The 13,531-nt window shown below is 69.4% G+C and overlaps 2 protein-coding genes across 2 annotated transcripts; both read right to left on the bottom strand.

Annotated features, from left to right (window-relative positions):
- Window positions 1-427: 427 nt before the first annotated feature.
- Window positions 428-6,750, bottom strand: KRP23_3133 (Retrovirus-related Pol polyprotein from type-1 retrotransposable element R2; the record flags this gene model as incomplete). The annotated part of the gene is made up of 2 exons (XM_067887949.1): window positions 428-6,199; window positions 6,268-6,750. The coding sequence occupies 2 exons, from the start codon at window positions 6,748-6,750 to the stop codon at window positions 428-430; spliced, it is 6,255 nt and encodes a 2,084-aa protein (XP_067750494.1).
- Window positions 6,751-7,191: 441 nt separating this feature from the next.
- KRP23_3132 (Retrovirus-related Pol polyprotein from type-1 retrotransposable element R2) lies at window positions 7,192-13,443 on the bottom strand (the record flags this gene model as incomplete). The annotated part of the gene is made up of 1 exon (XM_067887948.1): window positions 7,192-13,443. One exon carries the CDS (start codon window positions 13,441-13,443, stop codon window positions 7,192-7,194), a length of 6,252 nt encoding a protein of 2,083 aa, XP_067750493.1.
- Between the last annotated feature and the right edge of the window lie 88 nt (window positions 13,444-13,531).

The following is a 13,531-nucleotide window of genomic DNA, read 5'->3' as shown; positions in this document are numbered from 1 at the left end:
AAAAAGGGTAAAGGGACAGCAGAGGACGCAACGCGGACCGAGGAGGACAGCCGAGGAGGAAAGGTAGGTAGAAAAGATGCAAGCGATGTAGTTGGCCTCGCGGGGGAAAGGTGAAAGCCCCCGGAAACCGTCTCGGAGGACACTTGCAAGCAAGCGCCCACCAAGAGTTCCAAAAATGAATGTGAAAAAGACCAACGAAAAACGTCGGAAACCAGTTTTCACACTGATTAGAACAGAAAAGTTATGTGTATTACCGACCGGTTAATCCTTGGCTTCCAGGTAGTAAATACCTGGTAGTCGCTATGTGGTGTGTAACTTGTGTACCGGTTGCACCTCATAGGTGTCGGACCATAATGTGCCGGCGGGGTTTTAGGGCGGTTCCCTACCTGGGTGTGGCCCTGTCGGCCGCTGTGGGCCTGTGTGCCGTCTAGCGGCGGCCGGTGCGCGGCGGAGTCCCCCCGGTCTCCGCCGCCCGACTTCCCCCTGGTGCTTGGTGCTGGCGCGCGCGGTGCTGGCTGCAGTGCAGGTTCCAGATGCGGCGGCTGGACTGGATGCACGCCACCGAGAGCTGCCGGTCCAGCCGCTTCGCATCACGCTTGAGCAACCCAAGGTGCTCAGTAAGCACCTTGTGGTTGCCGGCCGGCACCGCGCCGAGCGAGCCGTACACGAGCGCCGAGAGGTGGACCTTCCACCCTTGGCGCTCGAGGTGTCGCTTGACGCCGGCATACTTCGCGCGCTTGTGTGCGGCGATGCGTGCCAGCGCCGAGCTCTCCGGGTCGTCGCTCGCCTGCTCCTCGAACGCCACGGCCAGGTCGACCACCGCCACCGTCTTCTTGGTGTGGTTGTACAGCTGGAGGTCAGGCCGTAGCGCGGGGCCGGCGAGCGAGGGCACGGTCTGGTTGACCCGGAGCTCGACGCGGTCCTGGCCGCCCGGCGACGACGCGTGCAGCGCGCGCTCGATGTGCTTGAGGGCGTCGTCGTGGCGGCCGCGGACCGCGTCCATGGTGCCGGCGCAGTGGTTGAGCACGTGCGCCAGCGTCTCCCCCCGGGTGCAGCCTGGTTGTCGGCAGCGGTCGTGCTGCCGGAGACGCCGGCGCTTCAAGACACTGTGCGTGTCGAGCTGGTTCAGGCGGGCGGCCACCGCGAAGCGGTAGTCGGCTTCCCACAGGCCTTGCGGTCGTGTTAGGAAGCCGCTCCCCGCGCCGCCATGGGCGCGGGCCGTCTTGCCTTGGTCCTTCATGGCCGCCCACCTGGCCCAGTGCTTGTTCTTGTAGTGCAGCTTCACGTGCCGCAGCACAGTCTTGTGGTCTAGCCACTTGTCGTGGTGCGGCACGCGAAGCTGCAGCATGGCCGCGGCGGTACCGGTCTCCGCACACGCCGGTGCGGTCTCCAGCTTGAGGCTGAGATGGCGGAGGTGGCGCTGGACGTCCACCCAGAGCGAGCCGATGTCGCCGTTGCGGCGCTTCGGGGGTGCGCCGGTGGACGCCCCGAGCTGCGAGTTCAGGAGGAGCTGCGCCAGCTCGTCCTCCCGGTCTTGCCACGCTTGAGCGTCGATCCGGTGGCGCGCGTCGGCGATTTGCCGGAGCTGCACGCGCGCGATGCGTCGGATGGCAGGGTCCTTCGAGTTCAGCATCTGCCATCCGTGCGCGACTTGTAGCGCCGCGTGCAGCTCCGTCAGGGGCAGTAGGCCCAGCCCGCCGCGCGACACCGGCGCGTAGAAGAATGCCGTCGTGGCGTTGGCGGGCAGGCGGAGGAGGTGGCGGAGGCCGCGCACGAGGTGTCTGTCGAAGCCCTCCAGCTGCTGTTGGAAGGGGCGAAGGTGGCGAAGGGCGTACTCCACCCGGGGGTAGAGGTACACCTTCACCGCCTTCACTACCTGCCATGGGGCCAGTCCGGACTGCAGCAGCGCCGTCGCATCGTGCTTGAGCTCCTGGAGTTTGGGCGCGAGCTCGATGCGGCGGCGCACATGGTCGAAGCCATCCCCGATCCCCAGGTAGGCGTACGAGGCGCTCATGGTCAGCGCGGGGATCGGGGCGCCATCCAGCTGCAGTCCGAGGTTGCAGGCCTTGAGCACCCCACGTGTGTCGCGCTGGACCGACATGGTGCAGCACTTCGCCGGATTCGCGCGCATGCCGGTCCAGCGCAGGAAGTCCGCCACGAGCGCGTGCTGTCTCTTGGTCCCGCCCTCGGTGCCGCTGAATATCTTGAGGTCGTCCGCGTACGCGGAGGCACCGGGGCAGTCGACACGAGACAGCTGTACGCCCGTGTCTGGTAAGCGCTTGAGCGCGTGGAGCAGCGGGGCGATCGCGGCCGTGAAGAGGTGGGGGCTCAGCGGACATCCCTGGAAGACCCCCACCCGTAGCGCGATCGGTGCCGTGGTGCCGTCCGCTGCGTTGCCGACTGTGAAGGCGGCATCCGCGTAGAGGCCCCGGCAGCAAGCAATGAAGGGGCTGGGGACGCCCTGCCGCTCGAGCGCCTCCCACAGCAGGTCATGTGGCACGCTGCCGAAGGCGTTGGCGAAGTCGTACCACACGACGTGGAGCTCTCGTCGCTTGCGGCGGGCCTGGTCGACCAGCGTGGCTGCGAGGAAATTGTGTTCCCCGCAGCCGTTCATCGCCCGGAATCCCTTCTGCGTGTCTGCGTGGCGGCCGTTGGCGTCCAGCCAGCGGGTGAGTCGGCGAGCTAGCACCCCGGCGTACAGCTTGTAGATCGCCTGCTGCAGGCAGATCGGGCGCCAGTTCGCCGGCTCGGTTCGCTCCCCCTTCTTGAACAGGAGGCGCACCACCCCCACCTTCCAGCTCTGCGGGACTTGCTTGTGGCGCCAGCAGCACGCAAATGCTGCGTGCAGGGCCGGCAGGAGCTGGGCCGCGAACGCCTTGTAAATGTCGTACCCCACGCCGTCCAGGCCAGGGCTGGAGCTGCCACGGGCACGCTGCAGTTGGTCCTCGATGTCGTCCGTGGTCGGCGCGTCCGAGAGCAACTCAGGCTGCGATGTCGCGGCGGGGAGGTGGGCGACGGCGGAGCGGAACGGGACACCCACTGGTGCCATGGGCTCGAAGGTGCCCGCCGGCGTGTTCACGGCCGTGAAGAAGGCGTGGAGCTCATCGCTGGGGATGGGGCAGGAGCCGTCATCAGCAGCGGTGGAGGGTACCGGCGGTGGATGCCTCGAGGCTGAGGCCGATGGGGTTGCTAACCCGCGAGAAGCTCGGGCCGCGGCCAAGATTCCATCCACGCACGCCTTCTCGTCCTTGTCAAACTTGTGTCGCAGCTGTTGCTGGGCAATGGCGGAGTTGACGCGACCAACGCGCCGCCGGGCCCGAGCGACGCCCGGCCGGTCGTGGGGACTGGCGTGCTCCACCGCCCGCAGGTCGTCCAGAGCCTCGTCGAGGCGGTGCTCACGGTGGTGGCGAGTAATACGCGGTGGGCGTCGGCGTAAGCGATCCTTGGCGCGGCGGCGACGGCGACGGCTGCGGCTGGTGCTCGGCTGGCCGTGGTCCCCGTCGTGGGTGCCGAGGGGTGGGTCGCGCTGGGGTTGCTGCCGGTGCTGTGGGCGAGGCTGGTGGCGGTGCTGGGCGAACGGCTGCAGTTTGTCGTATAGAGTGTAGGGGAGGGCAGTGATGCAGCCCTCCGCCGTCGCCCAGTCACTCGCGTCCGTGATCTTGCCCGCCAACGTTGCCGCCAGCCTCTCCACAATGGCACCCGCCTCCTCCTCCTCGGTCTCGGACAGCTGCCGTAGGCGGAGGCGTGGTCGGCGCTCCGGTATGGAGTCCGGGCCAATGCACATGGCGGCGTAGACCTCGCCGTCGTCGATGTCGCCCTGCTCGGTCTCGTCGGGTTCGGCGCTTGGCGTTGGCGCGGCAGCGGTTGACGAGGGAGGCCGGTCCGGCACCACAGAGGGGACCGCCGTCGTCGCGGCGGTGCTGGAGCAGCCTTCGCCGTCAGGGTGGAGTCCGCACTCCAGCTTGGTCTTGCGGCGGTCGAGGGCGGCGTTGGCGAGGCGGTCGGCATGGCCGTTGGCTTGGCGGTCGATGTGGTGGAGCGTGACATGCTCCATCCGCGCCATCTCCGCCTTCACGCTCTTGCGCAGTCCACGGAGCCGGGTGCTACGGGTAGCGAAGATGCCCCGCACTTGCTGGATCACCAGGGTGCTGTCACCTTCGACGTGCACGCGCGTAGCGCCATGGTCTGCCGCAGCCCGCATGCCGAGCAGCAGAGCCGTGTACTCGGCCGTGTTGTTGGTCTCGCTGCTGCTCGGCATATAGTGGGAGCAGGTCCACACCACCGGGCCGCTGGGCTTGAACAGCGTTGCGCCCGCACCGCCGGGGCCTGGGTTGGCTCGGCAGGCGCCGTCGAAGCGAAGCAGCCACTCACCGTTCGCGTCCTCGCCATCTGCCGGGCGTTCCTCGCCGTCCTTGGTCTCGTCGTCCGCTGCCAGCTCGGGCGGAGCTAAGCGTTCGGCGATCCGGGACGCAACCACGACGCGTGGAAGTGGAGGGCCCCAACGGGGCGTTGGTGCGGCCTCGAGTCTCGCCGCGATGCGAGACACCACCGTGGCTCGAGGCAGCGGCGGTCCCCACCGCGGCGGTGTCAGGTCGGTGAGGCGGGAGGCGACCCGTGTCGCCACCAGCGTGCGGGGGAGGGGCGGGTCCCAACGAGTCGGGGCCTGCATGTCAGCGGCCTGCACAGCAACGTCGGGGGAGCTCGCTAGCGGGGGGGTCGCTGCGAGCTTCGGGGGGTCTTGGCGGGGGGAGTCGGGCGTGACGGTGGCCGCCTTGACGGTGGCGTTGGCTGCACCAGCAGTGGGGCTCAATTCCCCTGCTGCCGGCGTAGCCGCTACCGATAAGGTGCGGTTGAGGCTGGCGCACGCGTGTGCGTGGTTTGCAGCAGCCAGCCTCGACGCGAAGGGCACGCCGCACGCACACCCCGCCGAGAACCGGTCGAGGAAGGCGGTGCGGCGGTGCCGGGAGTCCCGGTGTCGCTTGAGCGACGCGAAGCTGGCGGCCGTGTACGTGCACAGCGTGCACTGGAAGCGCTGCGCATTGTGCGCGTACACGGAGAGGACGGAGGCCGGGCGAGCGCTGGCCGCGGATAGCCTAGGCGCTGGAGCTTGGTCCCCAGCCTCGTCCTCCTCCTCGAGCAGGAGCTCGGCCAGCTCGCGGGTGTCTTCGTCGTCGACGTCGTTGAGACGTCGACGCTTGCCGCCGATGCACAGCACAGGTGGCGGCGACAGCGGCTGTGTCCCCGCTGCCGGCCACCTCGCATCTTGGTCTACGTCCATGGGGACGGCGGCGGCGGCGTTATGTCGGTCATGACGTGCGCCGTCGTCGCCGTCGTCCCCGCTGCTGCGTGCCTTGGTGCTGCGCGTGCTGCTGTCCCCGCTGCTGATCACGTCGCTTGAGCTGGGCTCCGTGAGCGCGCGCGCCGGAGTGTCGTGGTCTTGGCTCGGCGCAGCGCGCCCGCGGTGCTCCGGAGCGGCGCGATCAGCAGGAGGTGCTGCGTGGGCGGCTGCAGCTGCAGCAACCTGTGATGCGGCAGCAGCCGCAGCCGGGCTCGAAGGTGCGGCGGAGGGGAAGCTGGAGGCCGCGCCGGGCACTCCAGAGTCGGCGAGCATGCCGCCCACCCTGCCGGGTCGAGGCAACACGCTCGCGGGGTCGGGGCAGGGCGTAGCGGAGGTGTCGGCGCCGTCTGCGTCGTCGCCGCGGCTGTCGTGGTGCTCGGGGGCTGCGTGGCAGGCCGTGGGAGCGCGAGCCGCATCGGCTCCAAGCGCTCGACCAACGGGCAGCCTGCCGGCCGCCCTGCCGGGTCGGCCAGCAACATGCGCGGGGTCTTGGGGGCCTCTGCCGGCGTCGGCAGGACCGTCGGGTTCGTCGTCGTCACTGCTGGGGTCGTCCGCCGGGTCGCGGAGGCCGTACGCGGCCGCGAGAGCGCGAGCCGTGGCGGCTGCAAGCGCCGCCCCAGGCACGACCGGCACGGGCAGCATGCCGCTCGCCCTGCCGGGTCGTGCCACATCACAGGGGGGGAGCTGGGGCGCGGCGACGGGCGGAGAGGCGGGCGAGGGACCTTGGCCAGCCAACGGGCGCGCGTGGGGGGGCGGCGGACGTCTGGGGGCGTCGTGGCGGCCGGCGCTCGGCGGCGCTTCTTCGGCGGCCGGCCGTACGGGCTGAGAAGGCTCCGTTTGTGGAAGCGTCGCCCGTACGGCCTGAGAGGCCAGCATTCGGCCGATAGTGGGGCCGAGTGGGGAGGGGTGCGCCGACCTCCCGCCCGCACCAGCGGACCGTCCACTGTCGCCAGCGGACGGTGGATCCACCCGTGGATCCCCGAAACGACGCGAGGTCGTGGATCCCCGAAACGACGCGAGGTCGTGGAGGCGGGGCGGGGCGTCTCTTGGCCGGCCGCGGCCTCGAGGCGCGTGAGGGGTCGCGGTGCAATGGGCGCTGCGGGTCCCGGACCCGTGCCCGAAGTTGCAGCCGCTGAAGCGTCGCCGGTGCCGAGCAGCGGCACCGCGCGTGGAGGCTCTCCGGGGTCCGTTTCGGGCCCGGAAAGGGCCAAAACGGGGGCGAGCGGATCCACAGTGTGTAACCGCACCCCTAGTGGATCCGCCCACCCGTCCACCGCGCCACCGACCAGCCCACTCTCGTCACCGACCGCGCTGTAGAAAGACGCGTCGCTGGCGAGACTGGATTGGCTGGCTGTGGAGCACTCGCTGTCGGTGGACGTAGCGCGGTCCCTGATTGGCCAAAAGAACCGCATCGCTGCGATCCTATTGGTCAAAAAGGGTAAGGGGACAATGGAGGACGCAACGCGGACCGAGGTGGACAGCCGAGGAGGAAGAAGATAGAAAAGAGTCAAATGTAGTTGGCCTCGCGGGGGAGAGGTGAAAGCCCCCGGAAACCGCCCCGTCCTCGCACAGCAAGCTGCGCGACAACGGGATGCCCAAAAATGAATGTGAAAAAGACCAACGAAAAACGTCGGAAACCAGTTTTCACACTGATTAGAACAGAAAAGTTATGTGTATTACCGACCGGTTAATCCTTGGCTTCCAGGTAGTAAATACCTGGTAGTCGCTATGTGGTGTGTAACTTGTGTACCGGTTGCACCTCATAGGTGTCGGACCATAATGTACCGGCCGGGTTTGAAGGCGGTTCCCTACCTGGGTGTGGCCCTGTCGGCCGCTGTGGGCCTGTGTGCCGTCTAGCGGCGGCCGGTGCGCGGCGGAGTCCCCCCGGTCTCCGCCGCCCGACTTCCCCCTGGTGCTTGGTGCTGGCGCGCGCGGTGCTGGCTGCAGTGCAGGTTCCAGATGCGGCGGCTGGACTGGATGCACGCCACCGAGAGCTGCCGGTCCAGCCGCTTCGCATCACGCTTGAGCAACCCAAGGTGCTCAGTAAGCACCTTGTGGTTGCCGGCCGGCACCGCGCCGAGCGAGCCGTACACGAGCGCCGAGAGGTGGACCTTCCACCCTTGGCGCTCGAGGTGTCGCTTGACGCCGGCATACTTCGCGCGCTTGTGTGCGGCGATGCGTGCCAGCGCCGAGCTCTCCGGGTCGTCGCTCGCCTGCTCCTCGAACGCCACGGCCAGGTCGACCACCGCCACCATCTTCTTGGTGTGGTTGTACAGCTGGAGGTCGGGCCGTAGCGCGGGGCCGGCGAGCGACGGCACCGTCTGGTTCACCCGGAGCTCGACGCGGTCCTGGCCGCCCGGCGACGACGCGTGCAGCGCGCGCTCGATGTGCTTGAGGGCGTCGTCGTGGCGGCCGCGGACCGCGTCCATGGTGCCGGCGCAGTGGTTGAGCACGTGCGCCAGCGTCTCCGCCCTGGAGCAGCCCGGCTGCCTGCAGTGGTCGTGGGCTCGGAGACGCCGGCGCTTCAGCACGCTGTGCGTGTCGAGCTGGTTCAGGCGGGCGGCCACCGCGAAGCGGTAGTCGGCTTCCCACATGCCTCGTGGCCGGGTGAGGAAGCCGCTCCCCGCGCCCCCATGCGTGCGTGCCGTCTTGCCTTGGTCGCGCATGGCCGCCCACCTGGCCCAGTGCTTGTTCTTGTAGTGCAGCTTCACGTGCCGCAGCACAGTCTTGTGGTCTAGCCACTTATCGTGGTGCGGCACGCGGAGCTGCAACGTGGTCGCCGCAGAGCCGGCGTCCGCGCAGGCCGGCGCGGTCGCGAACTTGAGGCCGAGCGTGCGGAGGTGGCGCTGGACGTCGACCCAAAGAGAACCGATGTCGCCGTTCCGACGCTTCGGTGGCGCGTCGGGCGACGTCCCGAGCTGCGAGTTGAGCAGCAGCTCGCACAGCTCTTCGTCGCGCCCCTCCCATGCGCGGCTGTCGATACGGTGGCGCGCGTCGGCGATCTGCCGGAGCTGCACGCGCGCGATGCGCCGGATGGCAGGGTCCTTCGAATTCAGCAGCTGCCATCCGTGCGCGACTTGGAGCGCCGCGTGCAGCTCCGTCAGTGGCAGCAGGCCCAGCCCGCCGCGCGACACCGGAGCGTAGAAGCACTCCGCCGTGGCGTTGCCCGGCAGTCGCAGGAGGTGGCGGAGGCCGCGCGCGAGGTGCCGGTCGAAGCCCTCAAGCTGCTGTTGGAAGGGGCGAAGGTGGCGGAGAGCGTACTCCACCCGGGGGTAGAGGTACGTCTTCACCGCCTTCACCACCTGCCACGGGGCGAGGCCCGACTGCAGCAGCGTCGTCGCGTCGTCCTTAAGCTGCTTGAGTGCTGGAGCGAGCTCGACGCGGCGGCGCACGTGATCGAATCCATCGCCGATCCCCAGGTAGGTGTACGAAGCGCTCATGGACAGCGCGGGGATCGGCGTGCCAGCCAGGTCTAGCTGGAGGTCGTCAGTCTTGAGCACGCCGCGTCCGTCGCGCTGGACCGACATGGTGCAGCACTTGTTGGGGTTCGCCGCCATGCCGGTCCAGCGCAAGAAGTCGGCCACGAGCGCGTGCTGTCGCTTGATGCCGTCCTCGGTGCCACTGAAAATCTTGAGGTCGTCGGCATAAGCCGAGGCACCGGGGCAGTCATCGCCCGACAGCTGCACGCCCGTGGCCGGCAGCCGCTGCAACGCGAAGAGCAGCGGGCTAATGGCAGCGTTGAAGAGTTGGGGGCTCAGTGGGCACCCTTGGAAGACGCCCACCCGCAGCGCAATTGGGTCCGTCGTGCCGTCGATAGCGTTCCCGACGACAAACGCCGCGCTCTCGTAGAGCCCCTTGCACATGGTAACGTAGTCGTCGGGCACGCCGAGCCGCGCCAGCGCGTCCCACAGCAGCGCGAATGGCACGCTGCCGAACGCGTTGCGAAAATCGTACCAGACTTCGAAGAGGGTGCGGCGCTTGCGGCGGGCTTGGTCGACGAGCGTGGCTGCGAGGAAGTTGTGCTCCCCGCAGCCGTTCACCGCTCGGAAGCCCTTCTGGCCTGGAGCGTGGCGGTCGTTGGCGTCTAGCCAACGCACCAGCCGCCGCGCGAGGAGTCCCGTGTAGAGCTTGTAAATGGCTTGCTGGAGGCAGATCGGCCTCCAGTTTGCCGGGTCCTCGCGCGCGCCCTTCTTGTGGAGCAGCCGCACCACCCCGAGCTTCCAGCTCTGAGGCACTCTCTTCGCCGTCCAGCATGCCTTGAATGCCGCGGTCAGTGCCGGCAGGAGCTGCGCCGCGAAGTGCTGGTACACGTCGTACCCGACGCCGTCGAGTCCAGGGCTGGAGGCGCCACGGACGTGTTGTAGCTGGTCTTCCACTTCGCCGGCCGACGGCGCCGCAGTCAGCAGCTCCTTGCAACTGGTCGCGGCCGGTAGGCGTGCCAACGCCGAGCGGAAGGCGGCACCCACCGGGGCGTCCGGGGCGAATTCTTGGCGCGGCGTGTTGACGCTGTCGAAAAACCGCCAGAGTTCTTCTCCCAAGATGGGGCAGGTGCCGTCGTCTGCGCTGCCTGCCGCTGGCGTCGCCGGGCCTGCAGGTGGATCACCGCCGGAGGCCGTGGTCCTCGCTGCCTCTCGCGTCGCGCACGCCTTCGCCAGGATGTCGGTGACACATGCCTTCTCGTCCGTGTCGAAGCGGTGGCGGAGGCGCTGCTGTTCGATGGCCGAATTGACGCGTCCAACGCGGCGTCGTGCCCGGCGGACGGTGGTGCGGTCGCTGGGGGTGGAGCGCTCCACTGCATGGAGGTCATCGAGTGCCTCGTCGAGGCGGTGTTCGCGGTGGTGTCGGGTCACCCGGGGTGGGCGCTGGCGGCGGTGCTTCTTCGCGGTGCCTGAGCGTCCACGGCGTCGTCGCCGCCGTCGCCGTGTCTGGGCGCCTACATGTTCGTCCGGCCGCTGTTCCTGCCGCTGCTCCGGCGACCGGTCCTGGTGGCGACCCTGCTGTTGATGGTCGCGCTGCTGACGTGGGTGCTGTTGCTGCTGCTGCTGCTGGCGCTGGGCACAGGGCTCGGGGCGGCGCGCCTGGGTGTACAGCTGCAGTTTGTCGTACAGCAAGTGCGGGAGGGCCGTGATGTAGCCCTCCGCCGTCTCCCAGTCACTGGCGTCGGTGATCTTGCCCGCCAGCGACGCTCCGAGCCGCTCAACCATCGCGCGTGCGGTGTCCTCGTCGTCATCGGAGAGCTTGCGGAGGCGGAGGCGGGGTCGTCGCTGCGGAGTGGCATTCGGGCCAACGCGCATGGCCGCGTAGACCTCGCCGTCGTCGATGTCGGCGAGGTCCTCGTCGTCCGGGTCCTCCATCTCAATGTCGGCGGCGGGCGGCGGTGGCGGGGCGTCAGGTGGCTGCTGAGTCGGCGCTAGGGGTCGGTCGTCGATGGCCGTGGGCGTGCAGCCGTTCCCGTCGGGGTGGACGCCGCACTCCGACACTGTCCGCCGGAGGTCGAGGGCTCGGTTGGCGAGGCGGTCGGCGTGGGCATTGGCTTGGCGATCAATGTGGTGGAGCGAAAATCTCCCCACCCGGGCGAGTTCCAGCTTGACTTGGTCGCGGAGGTGGCGGAGAGTGACGCTCCGCGTGGCAAAGATGCCACGCACCTGCTGGATCACCAAGGTGCTGTCGCCCTCCACTCGCAGGGTCGTGGCTCCGTGGTCGGCGGCGGCTCGCGTACCGAGCAGCAGCGCCGTGTATTCGGCGGTGTTGTTGGTTTCGCTGCTGCTCGGCATGTAGTGGGAGCAAGTCCATACAACGGAGCCGTCGGGCTGGGACAGCGCTGCGCCGGCGCCACCTGGGCCAGGGTTGGCGCGGCAGGCGCCGTCGAAGCGCAGCAGCCACTCGCCGCTCATGCCGCTGTCCACGTCCATCGCGGCCACCGGGTAGTCCTGGCGGTCGCCGTCCTGGACACTCGAGTCGTCCTTCGTCTCCTCGTCGCTCGTCATCTCCGGCGGGAGCACGCGGTGGCCGATCCGGAATGCCACCACGCCGCGTGGCAGTGGGGGTCCCCAGCGGGGAGCTGGAACCTCGCTGAGGCGGGCTGCAACACGGCCTGCCACCAGCGTCCTGGGTAGGGGCGGGCCCCAGCGCTCGCGGGCTTGTTGCTCGGCGTGGTCCGGGTCGACGACAAGAGCGGAGCTCGCTAGCGGGGGGGTCGCTGCGAGCTTCGGGGGGTCTTGGCGGGGGGAGTCGGGCGTGACAGTGGCCGCCTTGACAGTGGCGTTGGCTGCACCAGCAGTGGGGCTCAATTCCCCTGCTGCCGGCGCAGCCGCTACCGAGAAGGTGCGGTTGAGGCTGTCGCACGCGTGTGCGTGGTTCGCAGCAGCCAGCCTCGACGCGAAGGGCACGCCGCACGCACATCCCGCCGAGAACCGGTCGAGGAAGGCGGTGCGGCGGTGCCGGGAGTCCCGGTGTCGCTTGAGCGACGCGAAGCTGGCGGCCGTGTACGTGCACAGCGTGCACTGGAAGCGCTGCGCATTGTGCGCGTACACGGAGAGGACGGAGGCCGGGCGAGCGCTGGCCGCGGATAGCCTAGGCGCTGGAGCGTGGTCCCCAGCCTCGTCCTCCTCCTCGAGCAGGAGCTCGGCCAGCTCGCGGGTGTCTTCGTCGTCGACGTCGTTGAGACGTCGACGCTTGCCGCCGACGCGCTGCCATGGCGGCTGCTGTCGGCGGGCACCTTGGTCAACATCCATGGCGACGACGCCGACATCGCCTGCTGCATCGCTGCTGCCTGCGCCGTCGTCGCCGTCGCCGCTCGCGTCCGTCGTCCTGCTGCTGCCGTCGCTGCTGACCACGTCGCCCGACATGGGCTCCACGCGCGCGCTAGCTGGGGGTGCTTGTTCTTGGGGCGGCTCGGCGCGCGCGCGGGGCTCCACGGCGGCGCGGCCAACAGGAGAGGTGGCAGGGGCAGCTGCGACTGCCGTCACCAGTGGGGCGGCAGCAGCCGCAGCTGGGCTCGGCGGCGGAGCGCTTGGGGGCGGCGGGGGTGATTCCTGGTCGGCGAGCATGCCGCCCGCCCTTGCGGGTGAGGGCAGCACATTCGCGGGGGATTCGGGGGCCGGCGGCCCGTGCGCACAAGCGGCGGAGTTGCGGGGGGCCGGCGCCGCGGCAGCAGCGGCTGCTGCGGGCGTCCAGGGTGACCCACCGGCGGGCAGCATGCATGCCGCCCTGCCGGGTGGGCCATCATCGCGTGGGGGGTCGTGGCGGCGGCTGGCGGCGGCGGCGCGGTCGTCCGGCGCGTCCTCGTCGTCGCTGTCGTCGTCCTCCAGCTCGCGGAGGCCGTACGCGGCCGCGAGAGCGCGAGCCGTGGCGGCTGCAAGCGCTTCCCCTGGCACGACCGGCTCGGGCAGCATGCCGCTCGCCCTGCCGGGTCGTGCCACATTACAGGGGGGGAGCTGGGGCGCGGCGACGGGCGGAGAGGCGGGCGAGGGACCTTGGCCAGCCAACGGGCGCGCGTGGGGGGGCGGCGGACGTCTGGGGCCGTCGTGGCGGCCGGCGCTCGGCGGCGCTTCTTCGGCGGCCGGCCGTACGGGCTGAGAAGGCTCCGTTTGTGGAAGCGTCGCCCGTACGGCCTGAGAGGCCAGCATTTGGTCCATAGTGGGGCCAAGTGGGGACGGTCCGCCAGCGGATCCACCGTCCGCTGGCTCGGGCGGACCGTCGAAACGACGCGAGGTCGTGGAGGCGGGGCGGGGCGTCTCTTGGCCGGCAGCGGCCTCGAGGCGCGTGAGGGGTCGCGGTGCAATGGGCGCTGCGGGTCCCGGACCCGTGCCCGAAGTTGCAGCCGCTGAAGCGTCGCCGGTGCCGAGCAGCGGCACCGCGCGTGGAGGCTCTTCGGGGTCCGTTTCGGGCCCGGAAAGGGCCAAAACGGGGGCGAGCGGATCCACAGTGTGTAACCGCACCCCTAGTGGATCCGCCCACCCGTCCACTGCGCCACCGACCAGCCCACTCTCGTCACCGACCGCGCTGTAGAAAGACGCGTCGCTGGCGAGACTGGATTGGCTGGCTGTGGAGCACTCGCTGTCGGTGGACGTAGCGCGCTCCCTGATTGGCCAAAAGAACCGCATCGCTGCGATCCTATTGGTCAAAAAGGGTAAAGGGACAATGGAGGACGCAACGCGGACCGAGGAGGACAGCCGAGGAGGAAGGTATATA

Source organism: Phytophthora ramorum (genome assembly GCF_020800215.1).
Source record: "Phytophthora ramorum isolate Pr-102 chromosome Unknown Phyram_PR-102_s0002, whole genome shotgun sequence".
Lineage (NCBI taxonomy): Eukaryota > Oomycota > Peronosporomycetes > Peronosporales > Peronosporaceae > Phytophthora > Phytophthora ramorum.
Note: the sequence above shows the minus strand (reverse complement) of the source record. Positions and strands in the feature narration are given on the sequence as shown.